Consider the following 26,400-nt stretch of genomic DNA (forward strand, 5'->3'; position numbering starts at 1 on the left):
GCTTTCGAATAATCCTTGTAGAATTTTGTAGCATCTTCAAACGTGTTAAAAATCATCCCAACCTTGGGAATAAACTACTCATCAAAATCACAGAAAAACTACAAAATACACTCAAAATAGTCCACAATACACCATATTAAAGCTAGCATAAACTATAGAATGCAACTACAACTATACAATCATAATAAAAAATAACAAAAATCAGATTCATGACTCATCATCAAACAGAAACTAAAACAATTCAACTAAAACAATAATGCAATTCACTCTCGTTCAATTGAAAAAGTCAGAACCTGTAGATACAACGAAACTTTCCCACAATACACCCAAATATTTCTGATTTATAACCAAAGTCTGATATAAAATGCAACAGAGATTCATCAGAACTACTACATTACATTCAATTCAAAGAATCAACAATGAACAACAATTTTCACAAGCAAGGTTCACAATATTATTCACCTCCACAATCATAAATTACTAACAAAAACATTAACTGGAATTGAACCACACCACAGGCACTTCATTGGACTCAAAACAAAAATCCACTTCGCTGTAGTTCAGTTGACACTCTAAACTTGAATCATTCATTATCTTCAAAATAATTTCAGAGCTTGATTTCAAAAACGAACGTAGAAAACAAAGGAAATCGAGAAAAACGAAGAAAGAGAACGCAGAGAGAAACGCACGAAAATGACGAAAGAGAATGCATAGAGAAATGCACGAAAACGACAAAAGAGAATGCAGAGAGAAGGCACGAAACCACATAAATCCTTTCAAAAAAAAGTTATATATTTGCGCGTTGATTGAAAAATCTGTTAAATTAAGAGGCGCGTGAAATATACGTGCTAGAAGAGGCACGAGTGAGGTGAATTAGGATATATTGATTTGTATGGACTTGTATGCATAGTTGTTAGAACCGAACCGGTGATCGAACCGGTCAGGCTACTGGGTCACTGGGTCACTGGTTCAACTGGTGGGTCACTGGTTGAACCAGTTAACCCAGTCCCACATAAGTAAAACGTATAAAATAGCTAAAAACTTAAAAATTAACAGTTAAAAAATATATCTCCAATAACATCATAATAAACATTAAGTCTCAAATCCTAAAAATAAGTAGTAATAAGAAAATAAACATAAAATTTAGTACTATTAGTCTATTACATGAACAACTTAATTTAACACAATGAAAATAACAATTCATGGATTATATCCAAGGAGTAACTTCAAAGTCTGGATATCTTTCTTCATTTGACAAATCTGGAGCTACATCCTGATTGGTTTCATTCTGATTTGCATTTTCCACAGAAGTATTATTAGCTTCACCATCATCTCGATCATCTTCCAGATTCAATTCATCTAGCATTTCAATAATGTTTCACAAATCATCATCAATAATAAGGCAAAATATTTGGTTAAAGCATTACAAAATCATCCCTAACAACAACATACCCAAATCATCTAAAGCTGATTGAAGAGACATATTTGCAAGATCATTCCGTAAAGCATCAACTTCTTCAGGAGTTAAAAATGGTGGTGAATCTTCAATTATCCATTCCGAATGGTCCTCAAATGCATCAAGACAAATTAGATCATAACTTTGCTTTCTCATTCGGTTTCTATATTATCAATTAACTTGATTATTCTTATTATGACTAAAAATTTAAAATAATGCCTTCAAGAAAGAATAATAAAAAGTACCTTTGTTGTAGCCTTAAGTTGTAATGAACATAAACAAGATCATTAAGCTTTTGATGCTCTAACCGATTCCTTTTCTTTGAGTGAATGTGTTCGAAAATGCTCCAGTTACGCTCACAACCTGAAGAACTACAAGTTTGACTCAAAACACGAATTGCTAACTTTTGCAGGTTTGGTGCTCCACATCCATAAGATTCCCACCATTGATCTTAACATAAAAAGAAAATAATTACAATCATAAAAATCAAATATTAAACATATCACAATCATAAAAAACTAATTTTAATAAAAATTTACCAGGCATCAATGTGCTTCACTCACGTATTGCAGACTGTCTCCCAAAGTCTCCTTCAGCATTCTTAAAGATTCTCTTCTCACTTGTCAATTTAGTATTCAAATTAGCATCACCGTAAGCATATCTCTCAATCACATCTAGTAGGCCAGAAATTGTTTCTTTGTGCTTGTCAAATTCTGCATAATTAAATCGAAAAGCTGGATTTAACCAATAACCAGCAGCATGAAGGTTTCTTTTAAGTTGTAAATCCCAACGTGAATCTAAATCTTCAAATAAGGTTCAACAACCCTATTTCTTTTTTAAAACCTCTTCACCATGTCTTCCCTAGCCTTATGCATAGCTTGATAAAGGAAACCCATTGCAGCTCTATCTTCATTATCCACAATACGCAATACATGAACAAGTGGCTCTGTAAGCTTAACAATATCAGTGCATTGATTCCAAAATTTAGAATCTAAGACTTGATCCACAAACTTTTTTGCTTTGGCTTCTTTAGAGTAAGCTGAACTTGTCCATTCTCTAGATGTCACCATAGCTCTCAATGCATCCTTTTGAGCCAAAATACTTTGCAAAGCAATGAAATTAGTGGCGAATCGAGTTGGAGCTGGACGAAGTATTTCTCGGCCGCCTGTGAACTGTCTCATCAAGTACAAAGGATGGCAGTGATTATAGATATACTTCGTAATTATTGAAACTTGTGACACAGTTTCAGTCACTTCCACAAACTTCCCAATATCCTGCAACATCAGATTAATACAATGTGCTGCACAAGGAGACCAATACAATCTAGGAAACTCCGATTCCAACAACCTTCCAGCAGCAACGTAATTTGCAGCATTATCCATCACTACATGTACACCATTCTCAGGACCAACAAATAACACAACATCCCTAAGCAACTTAAATAAAACCTCAGCAGTTTTTGAGATATGAGAAGCATCAACTGACTTTAGGAAAACAGTTCCTTTAGGGCAATAAACCAAGAAATTAATTAAAGTACGCCTACAACGATCAGTCCATCCATCATCCATGATAGTACATCCAGTTTGTTTCCAAATCACATGATAACCTTCAATCATCTTCTTTACATCTTCAACCAATTTACTCAACAAATATCCACGAACTCTTTGGTAGTTTGGCCCTTTATACCCTGCACCCATGTTTGCAATAGCATCGATCATCGGTTGATAATAAGCTGAATTAACCGCATTGAATGGCACAGAGGCATCCATCATCCATCTTGCAATAGCAATATCACACTTCTCCACAATTTCTTTGCTTTAGAGAACACTTTTAATACTTGGTTGAGCTCTAGGTGTTGCTGCCGGGGGAAAAAGGATTGTAATCCCTTGAGTTGTTTTCCAACTCCCTTTCTGGAGCTAGGTGCTGGAATTCTTGATGCTTGTTATTGTCGCATCTCATTATGTTCAATCTCATCAAATTCCCTTTTAACGTCATCACAAGCACCATAACTTTCTGCATATTCTTCTTGAGTTTTCCTTTTCTTGGTTCGAAGATCTTCAATGTTTTGATTGAATTGGTGTCTCACCACACCTGGCACCTTTCGACATGCCTCAATATCTCCGCCTTTTCCAGCCAAATGATGCTTAACCCGGTTAATTCCTCCACCCCTAATAAGCTTCTCGCAATAAATACATACCAGAGCAGTTTCCTTTATCCAAAACTTGTTTACAATGACCCCATGCAGGATCAGTTTTTCCTCTGTTACTATTTTTTTGGGTTCTAATTGTTAGATCAGGAGTTGATCCTTGTTCCTGAGAAGTTGGTGTTTCTGATGGTGTATTTCATGAAGCCATCCTAAATTCCTAATCAACCAGGATCTAGGACTAAATGACTAATCTCCAAGAATAATACACAACAATTCACTAAGGCACTAACTACTAAGAATAATATACAACAGCAACCAACAATGGATAATCAAGTAATCAACAAATGAACAAACTGAATAGAAACAAAAATATATCAAGAAACAAGATAGATCAAACAGAAAAACATGTGGTCTTGTTCATGTTCTCATTTGTCCGCATACAAAAATCAAACAGATATCAAAGTATCAAACATATGTGAACAACCAACAATCTAAATTCTAACAGACATCAAACAGAAACCAACATACATAATCAATCTACAATAATAAATTAACTTCAAAAATTTAAAAAATTAAAAATACTTACCTGGACTGGACGGTTGGACCCTGGACCTGAGGGATTGAACGACGAGCAGAGAAGAGGGCGACCGAAACGACGAGCAGAGAAGAGCACAGAAGAGCAGAGAAGAGCGACGAGCAGTAGGCAACGATAGACCGTGGACGTGCTTCTGCCTTCTTGGCGGTGGTGAGTGGTGCACTGCTCTGGATACGGTGGTGAGGTGAGTGCCGCGCTGGTTGAAGCTGAACGGGGCGACGAGGTGGCTGAGTGAGTGGCGCACCTCTCTATCTCTCAGCTCTCAGCTCTCATGGAGTCATGGTGCATGGTGATGGTGGTCTCTCAAACCGTTTGGGAATGGGAAGGGAAAGTGGGAAATAGGGGATGGAGGCTGGGGTTACAGGCGCGTTTCAGCAGCAGCTTAAGCTTTTGTTTTTTTTTAATAAAGAAACGACGTCGTTGCCAGCACAGAAAAAATATTCGAACCGGTCCGGGTTAAACAAAACCCGCCGGTTCACCGGTTCTGATCAAACCCGACTGGTTCAGTACGGGTCTTTCCAGTTCGACTCCTTGTCCGGTTAGATGCCTCACCCGGACTGGTTATAGCACTGGTTCACCGGTTTTTCGGTCCGACTAGCTGGGTCGGTCCGATTCTGACAACACTGCTTATATGGGAAAACGTTCATATGTGGAAAATAATTAATTAGTTATTAATGTATCACATAAATATGTTCTAAAGAGGGATTATTGACAAAAGAACTAACCAATTCTATAAAATTAAATATTAAAGTCCGATTTTTTTTTTCGAAAACCTCGATACCCTGGTATTATCCTACTCCCATAATTTTAAAAAACACCATAAAATCTAATAATTGAATATTACACCAACATTTTTTCAATATACAAAAAACTAAAGTGGAGGTATTCATCCTTGCAAAAAAAAAAAAGAAAAACCCTAATTTCCTACCCCCGTAAACCTCGGCGCCCCCACACCATAAAAAACCTCACTCACTCATCACTCACTCATGACGCACGGACTTCCCTCCTCCCTACCTCACTCACCGCGCCGGTCACCTCCAACAGAACGGCAGCCAACGGAGGTCGCCTCTCCTTCCTCCGCGCCGACAGTCTCCGCTCTCCTTCCTCCGTCTTGGCTCCTCCGTGCTGTGTGCTTCGCCCGTCTCTGCATCCTCTGATTGCGTCGTCTGTCTCCGCTCCGCTGCAGGTTGTGCTCGTGCTTCCCCTCCGCTTCAGGCTGAAGCTCCGAAGCTGCTCCGTCGCTTACTCTGCTTCTGCTTCTGTAGGTGAGTTTTTATTTTTTATTTTTTTCAGTTATTATTTATTAATTGTTTATGCTTAGTTTTTTCAGTTTTAATTTAGGTTTAGATTTGTTTATGTTAAGTTGATGCTAATTAGATAAATTAATGATTAGTTTTACTGATTAGACAATAGGTTCTGTGACGTAACTGGGAATATGTTTAGCTAATTGGGTTAGATGATCAGTTATACTATTTTTTTTAATAGTATTTTGAAGGGTTTTACATTTCTAGTTGTTGCTACTTGCTAGGGTTTAAGCTTTCAAGAACTTTGCACCTTTCTCAATCTCCACTCGTCAACCATGTGGGCTCTTCGTCGAGCTTCCATTCGTCTTAGTCTCAGGTAAATAACACTCTTTACCTTCTCCCTCGTTGCCCTTTCCATTATTCTCTACTCTCGATGGAAAAATTGAAGTATTTCCCCATCTTTTTTCGTAACTAAATGTTGAGCTTTGAATCGAGGTTTTGTTTCTTAATTTTCCTTTTTATTGCAAAATGAGTGCGTCTTAAATTCGTAGCAAAAGTTTACATGTTTAGTGCTGTAATACATTTCATGCAACTAGACCTTGTAACTTTGTTTATTTTGATGCTAATTTCATATATTAACAGATTTAGAAATGTATGGTTCGAACATGAATAATCTATGAGATAGTACTATGAAGATGTTTGACTACTATTGTCGATGCTACCCGGTGGGTAGGACTTGGATTTTGTTTTTGATTTGCCTCTTCCTCTTTTTGAGCAAGCTATAGAGATGAGAACTTGACAGCTTGTTATGTGACTGTAGGAGGAAGAAACAATGGGTGACATAATATTGACAATTTATGTTATTTAACTTGAAGTAAAATTTAATTTTAATGTAAACTAAGGGGGTGCAAGAAAGAATTAATGTTAAACCGGGTTGCAATGTGCGCAATTTTATTCATATATTGGGGGTTGTAGTTTCCATTAGGCTAGTATTTAGGGGATGAGTTTATATATTTGTAGATTGTCTATAACATGAAGACTTGGTTTCCTACATAACATGGTGCATGATTCTGTTGCTTGAACCAGCAACAAAACATTGAATTATCATTTATTATATAGAAAGGTTGTGTTGGTTTATTTTAGCTTCACATTTTGCCTTTGGTCATGCTCTAGTCCCTATAAGAGTTTGCAGTCACTTTTTAATGTGCACTGTTTGCAGGAGCCAAGGATTTAGTCTAGGAGCATCTACTGCTATCAAGCTAATGCCAGCTGCTGTGGAAGATGGGGCTGGTATCAGTGGATCTTTTCAAATAACACGAAGCAAAGTTCTGTCAACAATGACATGTTATCATGCAGGTCATTCTTCCCCCAAATTTACTATGAGCAGACGTGAACTTTCGTCACAAGCTGATGCAAATAGTACGAACAATGACGATGATTTGGATGAAGCGCTGTCGTATGAGCTGCAGACACAAGGGATTAATGATGAAGTTGAGACTGACTTCGGCGATGATGATGAGGATTTTAAGAAATCACACGATGAGATGGAGTTATCTGACATTGAGATTGATCCAAAAAAATCACCACGTAGTAAGCGTCTGTCAAAAATATTCACGGCGATTATTAAAGCTCCAGGATTGTCTGTTCGTTCGGCTTTGGATAAGTGGATTGAAGAAGGGAAAGACATTAGTAGACAAGAAATCTCACTGGCCTTGGTTAATCTCCGGAGGCGTAAAATGTATGGGAGGGCTTTGCAGGTAAATTGATCAAAGTTAATAGTATTCTACTCTTACAATTAATCCGATTCATTTTATTTGTGAACTCATGCTGATTAAGTAGAGTATTAGACATTGCTTTACTTTTATGGATGTTTGATATTTGAATTTTTCCAGCCTGTTTGTGATATAATTAATAGCGGAAATCTCTCTCTCAGCATCTCCCGTTTAGCAGTTTCCTGCTTGAAAATGTTTCCTATTCCTGCAGTGGATTGATACTCGGGGCCAATATCCAATTACTTATATTGTACATTTAATTTAGTTTGCTAGATTAAGTTTGAACAACCTGGACATTGAATTTTGGACTCACCTTAATGGTCATCTAGTGCTCTTTCAGCCTTTATGGCTTCTCTATAAGAGGGATTATATTGTTGCTCTTCTTTTGTCTTTTTACCATAGTCACTGGTATAATTTGTTGGGGCATATTTTTGGATATCTTTTTCCTCATTGATTTTAATAATTGTCTTTATGAAATTTTCATTATTCTATGAAATCTTTATCACCTCAAAAGAAAAAATATATATATGCATTTTTTTGTGTTTAAGGACTATATATTTTCCATGTAAAGAAAAGAGGACTATATATTTCCTTTTTTGCTGATTGACATGTTTTGCCTTGTTTGAGCTTCTCGCTTATGATATTATCTTATTTTAATTGTGTGAATCTGTTGTACTTTTTTGTTGGTATTGTAGCTCTTCGAGTGGCTAGAGTTAAACAAGAAGCTTGAATTCTTAGAGCAGGATTATGCTTCTCGACTTGATTTGATTGCTAAATTACGTGGTCTGCCAATGGCAGAGAAATTTATTGACAGTGTTCCAAAGTCTTTCAGAAGGGAGTTGTTATACCGAACTTTACTTGCTAATTATGTTAGTCAGAACAAGTTGAATAAGGCTGAGGCAACATTCAATAGAATGAAGGACTTGGATCTACCTCGTACAACATTTGCTTGTAACCAAATGCTTCTTTTGTATAAGAGGGTTGACAAGAAGAAGATAGCAGATGTGTTATTGTTGATGGAAAATGAGAATGTCAAACCTTCTACGCTTACCTATAAAATTTTGATAGACACAAAAGGGTCCAATGATATTGCTGGGATGGAGGAAATTGTGGAGACAATGAAGACAGAAGGCATTGAACCAGACTTGCAAACACAAGCAGCCTTGGCTAGACATTACATCTCTGCTGGGCTTAATGAAAGAGCCGAAGCTATATTGAAGGAGATGGAAGGTGAAAACGTGAAAAAGAAACAATGGGTTTGCCCTACTTTGCTCTGCCTTTATGCAAAGTTGGGAAAGGCTGACGAAGTAGAGAGAATTTGGAAGGTCTGTGAATCTAGCCCTCGAATTGAGGACTGCATGAGTGCAGTTGAAGCATGGGGAGCATTAAACAAAATTGATAAAGCAGAGGAAATTTTTGAGTTTATGTCGAAGAAATGGAAACTCTCTTCTGGTAACTATAATGTACTCCTGAAGGTTTATCTTAATCATAATATGCTATTGAAGGGTAAGGATCTTGTTAAGCGAATGTTAGATAGCGGCTGCAAACTTAACCTATTGACATACAATGCTCTTGTCAAACTTCATGTCCAAGCTGGGGAAGTAGAAAAGGCAAACACTCTCTTGCAGACCGCAATCCAGCAGAACCGAAACAAGCCATTGTTTGATACTTTCATGGCTATTATGGAAGAGTATGCGAAGAGCGGCGACATTCATAATGCAGAAAAGATTTTCTACCAAATGAGGAAAGCTGGCTACATTTCTCGATTCACTCAGTATCAAGTTCTAATCCAAGCGTACATAAATGCCAAGCAGCCAGCATATGGAATCAGTGAGCGGATGAAAGCCGATAACATATTTCCAAACAAAGCTATGTCTAAGCAATTAGTTCAAATGAACCCATTTGAGAAAACTGCAGTTTTGGCATTGCTTGATTAATGACAATAGCCATGAGAGGGTTGCTTCTGTACTTCAACATGAAACTAATTATTTAGTTATATAGGTTCAGGATCCTAGAGTTTAAGTGAATTTGCAAATTTAAGGTCGGCTAAAATCTTATCATATGCATTAGTCCAAATGCAAATGGAGTTCTTGAGATGGTCCTTATTAAAAATACTGAGTCAATTTGTTTTCTGGAACTAATTTGTAAGCTGGTGAAGGATATTTGAGGGGTGGGGACTATGTTGGGAGTTTCTATTTCTCAAAAGTTATATCTGATGCTGATTTATCAAATTTATTCTTTTTCTAATTGAATTGATAGTCAAAATCGTCTTTGAAAGATACCTCGATCTTCATTTTCGTCCTCAAAAGATAAAATTAATCGAATTTGTTTCCGAAAGATACTTAATATGATCACGTTCGTCCTTCCGTCATTTTCTTCACTGAGTTGGCAAACGTTTGCTGATGTGTGTCGTTAACTGCCAGTGTGATAGACGACATGTTGTACTTTGTTGCTAACAAGATAAGTCTTTTATATTAAGTCAAATTAGTCTTTGAATAGATAAACCCTAATCCCCTTTTCAATTTTCAACCCATTCTTTTTTCTTCTCCAACGGCTCATACCAATTTTCAAACCTCATAACCTCCTTCTCTTTTCCCATTCCCTCCATTCTCCCACTACTATGTGACCCGATTAGAATCCCAATTCTAATCTTATCTCCATTCCCATCGTTTTTGGGTTCTCCCTTTCTCTTGTTGCAATCAAAGAAATCAAGAGGGATCACAGGGAAGCTGGCTCTAGCTATGGCCAACAAGGTAGCAGCAGCAGCAGCGTAGCCAAAGGTGAATGCTCGTCAATGTCGAGCGGGAAGGCCAAGATGTGGGAAGAAGACCACGACCCAAGCTCTGGTGGCGGCGGCATGGACGAGCTCCTCGCTGCTCTTGGTTACAAGGTTCGCAACTCAGCAAGGTAGTAGCAGCAACAGCGTGGCCAAAGGCGAATGCTCGTCAATGTGGAGTGGGAAGGCCAAGATGTGGGAGGAAGACCACGACCCAAGCTCCGGCGGCGGCGGCATGGACGAGCTCCTCGCTGCTCTTGGTTACAAGGTTCACAACTCATATATGGCGGGCGTGGCCCAGAAGCTGGAGACTAAACGACGACGTTTCAACTATAAGAGAGCATTGTATCAAAACTGCGTCATTTTGATTGTATGCCACGCTGGCAGTTAACGACACATGTGAGTGAACGTTTGCCAACTCAGCAAAGGAGATGATGGAAGGACGAACGTGACTAGGTTGAACATTTTTCGGGGATAAATTCGATTAATTTTATTTTTCGGGAATGAAAATGGAGATGGAGGTATCTTTTAGGGACGATTTTGACTATTAACTCATTTCTAATTTGTATGCACGGATACGGGAGCGAATATATACGAAAACACCATAAATTTATGCTACGATGCAACGACACGGATATGTAGGCGGAACACAACATATATATAAAATATAAAATATTTTTAGATAAATTACAATGATATTTTAATATTTTTTTAATATTAAAATAAAAAATTCTTTTAATTATTTTTAATATTTTTTAATTATATAAAGTATTTAAAATATTTTTTGTTTTGATAAATAATAATATATATTATTTTTAAATTTATTTTAAGAATATATATTAATAATAAGATTGGACGCATTGATACGTGATAGTATTTAGGTGTATCTAAATGTGTCCGAAGAAATTTTTTTTATTTTTTTTATTAAAACACGGTTGGACAAAGCAGATATGTGTGTCAGACGAGTATCGCTTGGATACGACAACTCAGCAAAGTGTCCGTGTTTCATAAAATTTAAGTCATTGTAGATTTTGTGATATATGGGCATTACATATATGTAAAAAATATTAAAAAAATAGATTGTACTAATATTTTAGTATTTTATTATTTAAAAGTAAAAATAATTTTTTAAAAAATATTTTTGATCACTTCTTAATTGTGGAAAATATTTTAGATAATATATTTTAGGGTTAAGTACGATTTTAGTTTTTAAGGTATCGAATTTATTTTTCGTTCTCAACTTTTTTTTCATACAAAATTGTCCCTAAGATTTAACTTAGTTTTAAAATGGTCATTTTTACCAAAATTTTAAATTTTATTACCTAATTACCTCTAACTAAAAAATATTATAAAATAAAAAAAGAAAAAAAGGAAAAAATTGACGAGAGGGAGAAAGAACCGGGGAGGAAAGAAGAAGAAGAAATAGAAGGAAGAAATATGGAGGCAGTTCTCACTCCGGCATGATCTTCTTATAAACTCTGGATAATTAATAAGTAGTTAATCAATAAATTAATTTTATTTAAAGAAATTAGGAAATTAATTTTGATAAGTTAGAAGGGTAGAAGGCAGATCTCACTCCGACGTGGTCTTCTTGTAAACTTTAGATAACTAATAAGTAGTTAACCAATAAATTAATTTTTATTTAAAGAAATTAGAAAATTAATTTTGATAAGTTAGAAGGGTAGAAATAATTAAAATATAAATTTTGACACTAATTTTAGTAGTTTTGACTTAAAATTAGGTCAAACAGACCAAATCGATTGAACCGAATTTAAACTGAACCAAGATCTCACCCAACTCACCCAAATTTAACGGCTTTAGCCATTTTTTTCCTCCTTCATTATGAAACACGCTGAACTCTTAGGCAAGGCAGGGAAAAACATTCCAAACCCTTGACAAAAATTAAATCGTTTATAGAATTTATGCCATTATAGATTTCGTGATATATGAGCATTAATATATATATAAAAATTATAAAAAATAGATTGTAATAATATTTTAATATTTTATTATTTAAAAGTAAAAGTAAATTTTTTAAAAATATTTTTGATGACTTTTTAATTGTGGAAAAGATTTTAGATAATTTTTTTGTTAATAATTAATAATATAATTATTTTTAAATATATTTTAAAATATATGTTAATTACAAAGTCAATTACATAATCTATTCGGAGTGTGGCTAATGAAATGTTTTAAATTTTATAGACTAAACCACTAAAAGTAACTATGAAAGATTGATTTGCTGACAAAAGTAACCATGGAAGATCAAAACTCCTCAGATATCCACAGTTGATTTGCTCCATTTGTCAAATGTGACTAAACGTTAATAGAATGTTGTTACATGAGACAATGTGTCCACATACACTACAACGTGGCAAAAGGATGCCTTATGCGGATTAATTTTTTGGTTAAAATTGTATTTATTTAGTTTATAAAAAAAAACGTTACTCCTTCAAGCATTGAAATTAGAAGAACAGAAAGAGGTGTTACCCCTCCCTTTTGAACGCGAATCAATCATGCCCTAACATGATAGTTTTTCATCTTCTTCTTCTCTTGCGTAATCCTATTATGCTCTGATTCCATTCCTGCGACGACATTGGAGAAGGAGGTTGCTGCTTCTCCAACGGACCGTGTTTAGAGGCAAACTCTGTCACACTTGAAGGCTCTATGAGGTAATACTTTTATGAACTAAGTCATTCGATGATTGTAACCTCCGAGTTATAAGAGTTGTTCATTCAATGTAGAAAAATTAGTTCTATTATTGTTATTTCTGATAGGGTTTGGTTTTGTGGTAACTTTATTATATTCTTGTTCCTCTATTTAAGCTGTATAATTTTTTATGGTTTGAATATTGTGGTAATTATTGTTCTTGAAACCAAATTGATAGTGAAGTTAGGTACCATGATGGTTAGTGTTTGAGTAACTTGGAGTTTGTGAGATTGCCACTAATGGTGGATTTTTTATTCTTTTGCGTAGATGGCTACATTACATATTACTTTGGAAATTATCACAGAGGAAAATTTGAGAGAACAATAGATGGAAAAACTATGTATGTAGGTGGAGAGAAATCTGAAATTTGAAGGGTCAATGTTGATACTCTTAATGGGTTTTTTTTATCAATGACTGATGTGCGGAAAACGATCCGACACAAAACTCACCGGCAAGTGTACCGGGTCGCTTCAAGTAATAATAACTCACATGAGTGAGGTCGATCCCACAGGGATTGAAGGATTGAGCAATTTTAGTTTAGTGGTTGATTTAGTCAAGCGAACAAGATTTGATTTGAGTGATTTGTATCTAACAGAAACTAAATTGCATGAAATTAAAGGGAGAGGGGTAATTGACTGAAAATTAAAGGTGCAAGGAAAGTAAAAGTGCTGAATCTTAAAGTGCAAGAAATTAAATGGCAGAAACTTAGAAAGCAAGAAATGTAAATTGCAGAATCGTAGAGTGCAAGAAATGTAAATGACTTGAATTGTAAATGGGTTAGGGAGGTGGGATTGCAGAAATTAAACAAGGAAAAGTAAATTGCAATGAACAGGAAAGTAGAAGATGAGAGTAATTGCAATGGATTTCAAACAGAAAATATAAACTGACTGGAAGAAACATTCAACAGAGGAATTAAAAGGAAAATTCCAGATCTCAGGACCCAAGAGACTAGATAACCAAGTCTAGATCTCAATGCCTTCCTAGATCCAAATTCAGAGAGCAATTGCAAGAAATTTAAAGATCAGACAGTAGAAGAGTAAATCAGAAATTCAATTTCCAAAAGTTGCAGTAAGTGAAAACAGAGAGATCACAAGATGAGATTGAGACAGAATTTCCTCAATTCTTCAACCCAAGATTCAAGACAAGTGTAATTGAAATTGAAAACAAGAAAACTAAGAGGAAGAGAATTCAATTCTCCTTCCCCGAGAACAACAACTCCAAAATCTAAAATGAGCTCTCTACTGCAAGTCTATGAAAAATTCTAAAAGAAAGCTCCCTCAAAAACTTAAATCCTAAGCTATTTATACACTTTCTTCAAATGATCTTCAAGCCTTGAATTGGGCCTTTGCTCTTGATTGAATTGGGTTGAAAAAGGCCTCTGTTGATTGCACTTGGAGTTGGAGAGAAACCCATTTTGAACCGGGACATAAATCACAAAAGCTTGAGTAAAAGTTTGAGGCAAACTTTTACTCAAGCTTTTTATATCAGCCACCCCATTTTGCTGATGTCCACGTTTGGGCTAAAGTTTGAGGTCAAACTTTTAGCCAAACGTTGGATCTTCTTGTGTGCATGTGTGGCGCCAACGTTTGCCAAAAAGCTTGAGGCAAATGTTGGCGCAAGCTTTTCTCCTCCTGGGTGTTGGTGTGTGGCGCCAACGTTTGCCAAAAAGCTTGAGGCAAACGTTGGCGCAAGCTTTTCTCCTCCTGGGTGTGTTTTCAGCTCTTCCAAAAGTTTGAGCAAAAGCTTGAGGCAAGCTTTTGCTCAAGCTTTTTGTTCTCTCTTGCTCCTTGCCCTTTCTTCTTTCTTCAACCTTCTTCAAAGCTCTTTTCACCTATCATCAATCAACCAAACACATCAAATCTATGCTCAAGATCATGAGTTTGTTATTCTTTCATAATATATGACAATTATAGCACAAAATCTCATGAAATTGCATTAATTCATCCATGGTTGATTGAATAAAAGGAAACATGAAATTCTACCCAATTGGCTTACTTATGGCTCAAGAAAGTGCATAAAATCTATTGAAAATAAAAGAAAAAGACTAGTAAAACTAGGTTAAGATGACCTGTCATCACAACACCAAACTTAAAACTTGTTTGTCCCCAAGCAAGAAAGGAATTATGCTCAAATATTCTTTCAATAAAGATGGATTGACGAATAACTTGTAATGCTTGTGAGTGAAGTGATTAAGTGACAGTGGGGTGGACTCTAAATTATATGCTCATGCAAGGGCTTCAGTGCTTACTAGTCCTTACATATTGGAAGTCTTAGGTCTTAGGACTTTCATCCAAATGATATCATGGAGATCTCTCTATAGGTAATCACCTTGAAGCATCTTATAGTTTCTGTGCTTTGGCCTTGACTCTAAGTGTCATGTCTCAAAGCGGCTCTTTAAATAAGCTTTCAATCAACACTCCTAAACCAGTTGGTTTTAAGGTATTAGGTGTTAAAGCACCCCTTAGGATTTACTTGCTCAAGCCTCTCTCTTTGACACAATTCAACCACAAGCATTTACTAGGATTATAACTCTTTGAGTTCTTGTTTCTTTCTTATTTTCTGCCTAGTAATTGATGCTCAGAGCCTTGGGCCATGTTCTTTCATTTTTTTTGTGTTTTCTTTCTTTTGTTTTCTGCTTCTTGGATCAATAAATGTTTGAGAATCTCCACTATACTTCTTTGAACTTCATGTCCTGCCTATGAGCTCCCATGCAAGCTTTCATAAGCATGCAACCTCAATACATAATTATACAACTAGAACCACCACTTCTCCTAATCTTTTGCTTGCTTCAAAATTGTTTAATTCCTCAATCTTTCTTTTCAAAGAACTTTCATGTGATGCATTTTTTTTTGAAATATTGAGTGCAAACAAGTTTTGGAGAGTACAGTGTTGTAAATGATCAAGCATCTTGATTATTGAATTGCAAAAAGACTATACTAAACAGAAAGATGGATGGGGTATAATATCACTTTCATTCATAACAGTTTTGAATATAAGACAGTCACTTAACAATACAACCTGTTGGAGTTTACTTGCTTTACTCCTTCTCAGCACCATTGTTGATCTTTGCATCCCTCTTTGTTTCTTCGGTTGATGGTGCTTAATCCTTCCTTAGATTTAAGTGATTGCCTACAATAAACTTTGAAAGTTGCTTGTTCCCCAAGCACTTGAAAAATGGTTAGCATGCATGTATGTTTGTAGACTTCTGAACTTAGATTGGTGAGTGAACACCAAACTTAGTTCCTTGCCTCATATAGCAGTTTGTACATATGCATAAGACCACATGTGCTCTTAGTAAGAAAACATACTCTAAACTAGAAAAGTAAGTTATGAGATAGAAAACAGACTTTGAACCAAAAATTGAACAATTGTTAAGTAGCTTCTCTGGTGTTTGGAGCTGGCATTGATTATGCAGAAGGTAAGAATGTGTGTAGAAAGGGCCTCCTTGCTAGATGCAGACCGTTTATTAACTTGGATGGGACCTTCTTGAGAGGATACTATGGTGAAAAATTGTTGACAGCTGTTAGTCAAGATGCGAATAATCACATTTGCCCCCATCGCATATGCTATTGTGGATTCAGAAACCAAAGACAACTGGAAATGGTTCCTTCAACTTTTGCAAGAAGATTTGGGTGATCAGAGGAATAACTATTGGACATTTATGTCATATCAACAAAAGGTACAAAATTTAAAGTGTTTATACATTTTCTTGCATATAAAGATGTCATCTGAAGTTACAAAGTGTTTATACATTTTTCCAGGGTCTTATTCCAGCTCTAGAAGATATTATGCCGGCGGCATAACACAGGTATTGTGCCATGCATATATGGCACAACTTCACGAAACAGTGGAAAAGCACAGACCTCAAGGGTGCAGTTTGGGTGTGTGCAAGGAGCACCACCCCCCAAGACTTTGCAACAGCCATGACAACAATCAAAAACTAAACCCACATGCTTGGGAGTATCTAAGCCACATTCTACTAAAACAATGGTCAAGATCCCACTTTAGTGAATGGCCAAATGTGGATAATATCACCAACAACAATAGTGAAATTTTTAACTCTAAGTGTAAGAAGTTTAGGGGAAAGCCAATCATTACCCTCCTAGAAGAGATAAGGTGTTATGTTATGAGAATTTTGGCTAGAAATAAGGAGTTGAGGGGATACAATGGACAACTTTGTTCGGTACAACAGAGTAGATTGGAGAAAAATAAGAAAGAAAGCAGTAGTTGGAGGCCATTCTGGACAGCGGATGATGCTAGAAATATCTTTGAGGTTCAATGCTTACCTATGAAAGTAAGTGTTGATCTCGGGAACTATACTTGTTCTAGTAGACTATGGCAGCTCACTGTCATACCCTACAAGCATGCATGTGCAGCATTGACACATCAAAATAGGAGGGCTAAAGATGTTTCACACACATGGCTGACAATTAGTGCTTATAATGCAACATACCAATTTTTGGTTCAGCTGGTGCCTAGTCAAGAGTATTGGCAACAGCTAGACACTATACCAATTTTTCTCCCACATTACAAACGGCCTATCGGGTGGCCCACTAAGAAGAGAGACACCACTAGGGATGCTCCCAAGGTTAACCCAGACCCTTACAGGACAAAGAGAAAATACGGTCAAATAAAATGCAAATACTGTTTGAAGGTTTGTGAAATATTGTTCACCATAACAATTGTTAGGGATATTTGTCTATGAATATTTGTGTTGTGAACTATTATAAAATCTCAATTATTATACAGGAGGGGCACAATTCTAGAAGTTGCAAGGCTAAAAAGGAAGCCAGGGCAGTAGCTGCTACTGCTGCGGATGCTATAGCACATGGTATAAACTCTTCTGCAGCAACAACTGTACATGTACCACCTGCTAATGTAGCACAGGATGAGGATGATGAAAGACTGGTTGAGATATACTGGGAGGAAACCTTAGAGGATGCAGAGGCAAAGGCAGCCTTGGATGCTGCAGCCGTTGAATTTGAGGCATCTCTGGGTGTCGGAACCCAACCACAGGAAAAATATAAATTTGTTAATTGCTTAAACATATTTTGAGAAATTAAGTTTACTTACATTCATGTCTAATTTAATTTATAGGCCACTACCACATTGAATCCATCTCCTAATATACCGCATACACCACAAGTGCTACCACCAATTAGGCCACCAACCACAAAAATAAAGAGAACAAAGAGATCCACCAAGAGGCCTCCTCCATTACAAGTTCAGACCCCTGTGCCTCAGGCTCCAACTTTGAACACTCTTTAGCATCCATACAATGCATCTGTTAGGCCACCCACCGTGTCCCCACATACAATGCAAGGAGCCAGTGCAGGCACAACTTTCAGGTTCGTACAGTTTATGCCAACACCAAGATCACACCTTACACCAACATGGCCAGTTCTTGGATTCAGACCATCCAGACCATCTACTACTATGCAAGGCACAACCTATGGATTATCCAGTGGGAGCAGCAACTCAACACCAAATTAAAAAAAATTAACGGTCTTTATCTTTTTTGGAATCTATATTTATGTAATTTTAGCTCAATACTTTACTGCTAAGTGATCAATTATGTTTTCTATTTTTATTTTGGATTATCATGTCATGTTCGTATGCTACATATACTACTTAAACAGTTATTGATGTACCTTTTTAGAACCTTATGAATGCTTATAAGTGCTTATGATTATGCTAATACATATTATATTCTGATATTGATGTTATTATGATTAACTAATTTCTTAGCTCAGAATGCTTAAACAATGTTATAAAAGAATAACAATTATTGAGAATAGTGATAGAATAAAAATGCAATAAATAGCAAATATATCATCCCATTCACACATGAATTACATTGTTCTTCATTGATAGAAAACAACCTTGTACCGAAACTAGTTCTAAACTTCTGCATAAATTTAGGACTCAAACTTACCAATCACTTGTACATGACCATTACAAACAAAAAAGTGTAAACTGCAGAAACAATCCTAAAGACACGGACACAAGCCATACTTTCATAGCTTTGATTTCATCTTCAATCTTCTTCTCAACCTTCGTGGCCATGTTAACATTTTTCTCCTTGTGGTCTGTTGAAGCAATTGTTACATCTTGATTAGCAACACCACATTCATGCTCATTGAGTCTTCTAATCAAACACCTTGCCAAACTTTGCCATCCCCCATTATTTTTATCAACCCAAACAAAATAATGGCAATCTCGACTCTATAGAAGCCAAAAAATCAAAATATCAGAGATGCAAAGGAACCTTATACTTGTCTAATTATCATAAATAATGTTCCATACCTTCAAAAAGGGGCAACGAATGAACCATCTTCCAGGATTAGTAACCATCAAAGATTCCAACAAGATAATATATTCACCATAGTGACATCTTCCATCCATAATTTTCTTCTTCTTCATCTTCGAATGTGAAGCTCTAGAAAATCTGCTTCTGTCGCTTGTAGTTACCTCTCTCCTTGACATTACTCAAATTCTATGAGCATAAATTAATTCAGGAATTAGGGTTCCTCGCTTGTAGTTACCTTGGATGCCTGTGCTTAGGTTACCCTGCGAAATTTGGGTTCCAATTAAGAAGAATGAAGCAATAGGGTTCAAATTGACCCTAAATGATACTGAGTACACGTATGCCTACCAACATATGTAATCGTCAACGTAAACAGTCCATGTATGCCACTCTGCTAAGGCTACATTAGACTTGGCTATTTTTGACAAACGGAGCAAATCAATTGTGGGTATCTGAGGAGTTTTGATCTTCTATGGTTACTTTTGTCAGCGAATTAATCTTTCATAGTTACTTTTGGTGGTTTAATCAATTTTATAATAAGACATAGAAGACGTGCATCGCGTGTGTCATTGAGTTTTGGGATAACATCCTGTCATTTTAGGAAAATGAATTCTAATTAACAAGTTAGATTTTAATTTTTAAAATAGTCTTGTTAAACATCTGAATATTTTTATTAACTAAGTCCAATTAAATTGATTTAAACTCAACAAAAAGTACTTATATAACATGCATATGAATCACACATTTCTTTTACTTTGCGTTTCTTCTTTTTTTTTTGTACATTTTCTCTTCATTGTCTTTTTTATTGCTGTTATTATTGCTGTGCTTTTATTTTAATTTCTTCTCCTCCTCCTTTTGGTGATGGTTATTACAACATTTATTATTATTTTTTGTTTGATTTTTTTCTCTTTTTCTTGTTTTTATTTTTGTTAAAAAAGTAAAACAAGAAGAATTATGGAAAAGTGAAATAAAAAAGAGTTGATGAAAAAGAAAAAGAATAAGATGATGATGATGACGATGATGATGATGATGATGATGATGAAGAGAAGGAAGATGGAGAGTTTTGAATTGTGCAGAATTTACCAGAAATATAGCACCGAAACTTTTCAACTATGACACAAGACGTTTCTTAATTTTGACATCAAAATTTTTTAGCCGTGACATAGGTTCTTGTTAAGAGGGTGAAACAAGAAGAATTATGAGAAGAAAAAGAAGAAGATGATGGAGGAGAAGGAGAAAATGAAGTTTTGAATTGTGCAGAATTCATTAAAAATATAATATCAAAATTTGTTAACTGTAACACAGGTTCTTATTAAGAGGGTGAAACAAAAAAAATTATGAGAATATTTTTGTTTTGAATTTTGTAGAATTTATTAGAGAAATAGCACCCAAATTTTTTAACTATGACATAGAAAATTTCTTAATTTTGATACCAAAATTTTCTAACCGTGATCCAAAAAATTCCTTAACTTGTGGTCCTTTGAAAACTTTTTGTGTTAATTAAGTGGTATTAAACTCATATATAAGAGGTCTAGCCATTTATGTGTCATTTGTAATAAATTGATGTATTTTTCAATTTCAAAACACATTTGGATGTGTTTTGTTAGTTGAGTGTGTTAAAGTTTGGGACTTGTGGTTCTTTAAAAATTTCTTATGTCATTATCAAAAATTCATGTGTCATTTTTAATAAATTTCTTATGTCATTAATACTTTTGTTATCGTTAAATTTATGATATGATGATGATGGTGATAATGCAGGTGGAAGAAGAAAAAGAACAAGTATGTAAATTTGAATTAGTTATACAAAATTGTTTGGTTGTCTAACATTTCTATTTGTAAAATAAAGGCTAATATGTTTTCTCCCCTTAAAAGAGATAATTAAGACTAGAATAGCATAATATTATGCCCAAATTTAATTTTGTGCGACTTGAATAAAATTATTTATATTTTGGTCCCCTCAACTTTTAATTAATTATAATTAGGCATATTTGTAGTGGAAATACAACTTCGTCCTAAGTTCAAATTTAAATTTGAGTCGGGCTAATTTGTTTACAAAAAACGCATGCTGCCATGCAAAGTTTGTGTTGAAAATTAGCTTGATCACCAAGCTAACCACTCACTAAAGGTTGTAAATAATCATGGAGGGTTGAGATCGACTCATATTCTCATTTCGCTCATTGTTAGCAAAATTAAGAAGATAGAAAGAGAGAACAAGAGAGGAACATATTTGAGGGAGAGAAAGAAGAGAAAGAAGAAAACTCACATTTTAACACCACCATCATTAGCATCATTGGAGCCACCAAGAGCAGGAAAAGAAGTTAAGACTCTTTTGAGCCTTGAATGTGGAAGAGGAGGAGGAGAAAAGAAGTGCCCACATTTACTCACTATAATAACATTGATTATTATTGATGGCCTTGCCAACCAATTTTATTAACAGGTTGTTGATAAAATTGTATGGGTCAAAGTCCCATTAATAAAATTCAACATTTTTTGCCAAACAATCGATGTCATTGAAAAAAGTAAAAACTATTAGTGACACCTCAATTTTGGTAATAAAAAGATGCTGTAAATACAAAATTGAAAATTAATTATCCTGAGGCTTGAGTAATCAGTATTTTTTTACCAGCTATATATATGTTGATAACAATAAAATAAATTATTAAATTTATCATGAAATAAAAATATCATATTTATTAATTATTAAATAAAATACGTTATTTAAAAACATGTTATTATACATTTACAAGTAATCCTTGTCGAGGAACTTGTCGTCATTTACGTCAACTTCCTGTCCGGGGAGTGGTTTTTCGTTTCATGAACTGTTCATACTACCATTGCCTACCATGGGAAGAAATGGAGGAGGCATCAGTGACTGCATGGATGTGTACAACTAGCTCATGATACTCTTCATATTAGTCACATCTACATTCTGGTGTCAAGACTTTTCTATAGGTGGGTTATCTCCCTTGCTGCCTCTGATGAGTCTGCCTCCACTCCTCTTGCTCCTGATGGTAGCACACCTCTAAGTTTGCATATGTCATCCTTTGCTCGTCCTACTACTCCAGCTAAAAGCTGAGCTTCATGTTGAGCATAATAATCTACTCCAAGCAGCCTTAGTAAATCGAGGTGTAGTGGTGGTGCCGACGTGTGTCTCCCAAGCTTGCAACCACAAATGATTTGGTCCTTGCCTCCTTTCTAAGACTAAAGGACGACCTCGAACCCCTCAACAATTTGAGTGGCACACTCCTTAATAGCTTTTGCCAAATTCGCCTCAACGCGATTCTAACATGAATAAAAATTATAAAATCAAACAATAGATAGACAATTATAAAGTAAATATGAAACACGAAAAAACATGAGATATTATACTTATGTAGGTCTCTTTGGAGTGTCTATCAACATACTTGCTACAATCTTTTTTCTTTTTTTTGACCTTCTCGAAGAACTCAATCCCAAGTCTCGCTGTCTGTCGTTGTCTTTAGCCATTACTCATTATGCCTCTGTCGAACTTGTTGGTACCGCGGTTCTCTTTTGTTAAAATATTTGATTTTTTTTGTTTGGAGAGAGATTTAAAATTGTTGGAGTTTTTTTATTTGTTATGTCTATGGTTTTGGATATTTTTCTGAGCTTTTAGATGTTTATGATAGTCATGTTTCAAGTGTTTTTTTATTGATTTTGATTGTTGCTTATTTTGATAAGATTTAGATGTTTTTTACCTAGGAATATTTATAATTGTTAGTTTTGTGGAAGTTTCTTTCGGGTATGAATTCAGATGATTTTTATGTAATGTTTTGTACGCTTGTTTTTATTAAGTCTTGGAGGATATTTTTATAGTGTTGGATGTTTCTTCTTTTTAGTTTTTTTTATGTTTTTATAATTTTTCTATTCATTTGTGTATCTCTTTGTCAATTGGAATGATGATTTATTGTGCTGAGACTTTTGAATGCTTACTAAAATCTTTCATAACATGGATGTGTTGAATGCTAAATACACTATCCAATGATGTAATCTAGCTCTTTAAGTTATGGATGTTTTATTTTTTGAGGTTTCGAACGTTTCTTTTTCTAATGTTTGGGATTTTTTTTATAATTTTTAGATTTTTTTTGTTTTGGAATTTTTTTTGGATGTTTCTTTTTAATAGTTTTAGATATATTTTTTTTTTAAATTCTGAATGTTTCTATTTCTTGAGTTTCAGATATTTTGTTTTGTTTTTTCTTTGTGTTTTGATTGTTTCATGCTATAAATTTTGGATGTTTCTTTGTTATTATTTTTGGGTTTTTTCCCCTCAGGTTCAGATATTTATTTCTTATATGATTTGGATGTTCTTTTTTACATCAATTTCTATTATTATATTTTAGGTTTATACATCATGGTTAGACCTAAAAGATAAGGATGCCCAAAAAATGTATTATTCTTATGTTGCTTTTTGTTAGGTTTTAGATGTTATTTTTTCATGATTCTAGATTTTTTCAGGTTTTGAATGTTTTTTAATAATTTTAGCATTTCTTTTTTTTTAGACTTTGGATGTTCTTTTGACATTTGTTTTGAATGTTTCTTTTATTATACATTTGCAGAAGAAAAACATATAAGAAGAGAAAGAAGGCATCCCAAAATAGGTTTTGAATGAGTTTTTTATGAGTTGTAGTTTGTGCTTATGATGTACAATTGAGGGTTGATGTGTTGAATTCGGATTCTCAAAATTTTTCATGATGTATAGTTGGGTTTATAATTAAGTAGTTCTCACTCTTGAGGATTTGTTAGATTTTTATTTTAGATATTTCATTTTAATAAGTTTTGGATGTTTTTTTCGGTAGTTTTTGATGTTTTTATTTTAGTGTGTGAAATTTTATTTATCATTAAAGGAAAAGTACGTTATACATGCTATGATGCCACCAATAAAAGGAACACCATATATCCAAATATTTTTTTTGGTGTTTCTTTTCATGGAGTTTCAGATGTTTTTTTTTTTCATAGTTTCGGATGTTCTTATAGTTTATAAAGCATTGTTAACGAAAGAATGCATATATTTCTAATGGAAAAATATGAAAGACTAACGATAACAAAAATAACATATTCTATACTTTGAAAGTGTTATATGAAAAAATAACATGTGTATGTCCTAGTTATATTAAACTAAGAATTTTGAAAAGAATTTAACAAGAACAAAAATCCACCAAGTTATTGCAATTCATCTACTCCGCGACTTGCACTAAAAGATTGAGTAGTCAAAATATCTTATGAATTGTTGCTTTCTTCAATATCAATTGTCCCCTACAAAATAAAATATTTCAACTATAAAGGACATCCACGACTACACATAAAAAGAACATCCAAAACTATATGAAGAAGAACATCCAGAACAATAATTTAGTCAAGAACCCGTTAACATTAAGAATAACTTATATTTCTTTTTGATATATTTATAGATGGTTTAAATCTAACTATTTCCGATAGTTTTTTCCTTGGATGTAATTTACAAGATAATAATCATTCCTCATGTATCACTTTTAGCAATCGTTGATTGCTAACACCAATTAAAAAGTGTAGAAAATTATCAAACAAAATAACTTCAGTATGAACATCATAAAAGATTTAACATAAAAAGAGAAACTATAAAAAAAAATTCAAAAACCTAATAAAAAGAACGTCCAAAAACCTAACATAGGAAGCATTCGAAATTTAATAAAAGATGCATCCAAAATTATTAAAAAATCATCCAAAAGGTACCAAAAAAGAACATCCGAAAAGTATAAAAAAAACATCCATAATCTAACAACCAATAACTATCTAAATTCATATTGAAAATATCCATAATATTACGAAAAGGAATATCCAACATGATTGATATATAAACATACGTTATCTGACCCAAAAAATCCAAAACAAAACAAAACATCCGAAAAAGACAAAAAAAACCATCCGACATGTATTAACTAATAAACATCCAAATTCATATCGAAAATATCCAGTATATAACAAAAGGAAACATCCAACATGCTTGCTAAATAAACATATGAAATCTGACAAAAAAATACGAAACCAAACAAAATAACCATTCAAACCAACACACAAAAACCATCCAAAATGTAAAATATTAGATAACATATGTCATGATCATGTTGATGAAGAAGAAGATTAATACCCTCAAGATTTTCTTTAGAAAAATGATAATTCACAAACAAAGTGACTATATTTAAGTCCTCATAAACATCCATACATCACTAGAGGTGCACCATCAGCAGCCGCGCTCACACTAAAAGAAAAATTAGTTTTAGCGACAAACTTTTAACGGCCATAATATATTAGCCGCTATTTCTTTTATTTAAGATATCTTTTTGTGGCAATTATATATTTGCCATTATTGCTATATGTTATAATGGCAATTATTACTATTGCGACTAAATCATCAAATTTTTATATTTGTAATCTTACTTTCTCTAAATTAATAGTGGCAATTATCAATATTGCCGCTAATTCTTTATTATATATTTTTTATGTCATCTTAATTCAGATAACCATTAACTCTATTCCCTAAATCAAGTAACCTAAAGAGAAACTCCTCAAGCTTTTTCCATCGCCGCTGATTACCACTGCAGGCCTTACCATCGCCAACGACCGTCTATCATCTTTCACTCATTCAAATTGATTGCTCTTCATGTTTCCATTCTCCCCCCTCAGATCTGCATCGCTATTCTTGTTCATTCGTGTCTCAGATCTCCATTGCTAGGTTCGGTTCCTATCTTAAAAGCATCGTTAATAGTGGCAGAAAAGTCCAACACGGAGGTTGAGGAGGTTTTTGATCAGATGCTCACTTGTTTAGCTCTGTGCGATGATTCCAAGCTTGAGCCCTTACTCACTAATCTTCTCCCTCTTTGCATATCTTCACTCTCCTTAAACTCCACCACTGTTTGCAACAAGGTTTGCCAATTATTCCCTCTCTATTTCTAGCTCAATTTTATTTATCAGCAATTTCAAGTATTGTTGCTTTCAAATTTGAAGATGCTACTGTTGATGTTTCGCTTTTGATTTTGTGAATACTTGTGTTAATTTTTCAAATGTCATAGGATTTCAAATTTACAGTTGCTAGCGACTTAGGGCACATTGGAGTTAGAATATAAGAGGGAAGATAGTTTCAACATTGAATTAATGGATCTTTAATCCAAAGAGAGAATAGTAACAAATTGCACAGTTTTGAGTTCTACCAATGTTGCTTCTATGATCTATGATTCACTTTTGTTCTTTATTATAGTTTTCACAGTTTCACAATGATCTAATTGTGACACTAAATAGTTTTAGGTTGTATATTCTATGAATAGCATTCACATCTTCATTTGTTTCGTGAGAATGTAGTTGGTGACAATCGCATCCCATGTTCTCATTTTGTTGTTGTGATTA

General features: G+C 34.5%; 2 protein-coding genes across 2 annotated transcripts; one reads left to right on the forward strand and one right to left on the reverse strand.

Moving 5' to 3' along the window:
• Positions 1–1,207: 1,207 nt before the first annotated feature.
• Positions 1,208–3,225, reverse strand: LOC112725758 (uncharacterized). Its single transcript, XM_025775473.1, has 5 exons — positions 2,349–3,225; positions 2,020–2,169; positions 1,702–1,906; positions 1,453–1,619; positions 1,208–1,359 (listed from the first exon to the last, which is right to left on the reverse strand). The coding sequence occupies exons 1-5, from the start codon at positions 3,223–3,225 to the stop codon at positions 1,208–1,210; spliced, it is 1,551 nt and encodes a 516-aa protein (XP_025631258.1).
• A 1,823-nt stretch (positions 3,226–5,048) lies between these two features.
• Positions 5,049–9,444, forward strand: LOC112745004 (pentatricopeptide repeat-containing protein At1g80270, mitochondrial). Its single transcript, XM_025794819.3, has 4 exons — positions 5,049–5,462; positions 5,726–5,817; positions 6,661–7,198; positions 7,909–9,444. Exons 2-4 carry the CDS (start codon positions 5,777–5,779, stop codon positions 9,148–9,150), a joined length of 1,821 nt encoding a protein of 606 aa, XP_025650604.1. The 5' UTR covers positions 5,049–5,462; positions 5,726–5,776; the 3' UTR covers positions 9,151–9,444.
• Positions 9,445–26,400: the final 16,956 nt, after the last annotated feature.

The sequence above is a fragment of the Arachis hypogaea genome, chromosome 2 (assembly GCF_003086295.3).
Source record: "Arachis hypogaea cultivar Tifrunner chromosome 2, arahy.Tifrunner.gnm2.J5K5, whole genome shotgun sequence".
NCBI lineage: Eukaryota > Viridiplantae > Streptophyta > Magnoliopsida > Fabales > Fabaceae > Arachis > Arachis hypogaea.

Bases quoted from the DNA above. Each gene is read 5' to 3' on its own strand.
- LOC112725758 (XM_025775473.1), bottom strand. From the start codon at position 3,225: ATGGATGCCTCTGTGCCATTCAATGCGGTTAATTCAGCTTATTATCAA. The intron at 2,170-2,348 runs GTTTCCTTTATC...TTAATTATGCAG, and splicing joins TGAAGATAGAGCTGCAATGG to AATTTGACAAGCACAAAGAA. The intron at 1,907-2,019 runs GTGAGTGAAGCA...TTTTATGTTAAG, and splicing joins TGGGAGACAGTCTGCAATAC to ATCAATGGTGGGAATCTTAT.
- LOC112745004 (XM_025794819.3), top strand. From the start codon at position 5,777: ATGTGGGCTCTTCGTCGAGCTTCCATTCGTCTTAGTCTCAG. The intron at 5,818-6,660 runs GTAAATAACACT...CACTGTTTGCAG, and splicing joins TCCATTCGTCTTAGTCTCAG to GAGCCAAGGATTTAGTCTAG. The intron at 7,199-7,908 runs GTAAATTGATCA...TTGGTATTGTAG, and splicing joins TGTATGGGAGGGCTTTGCAG to CTCTTCGAGTGGCTAGAGTT.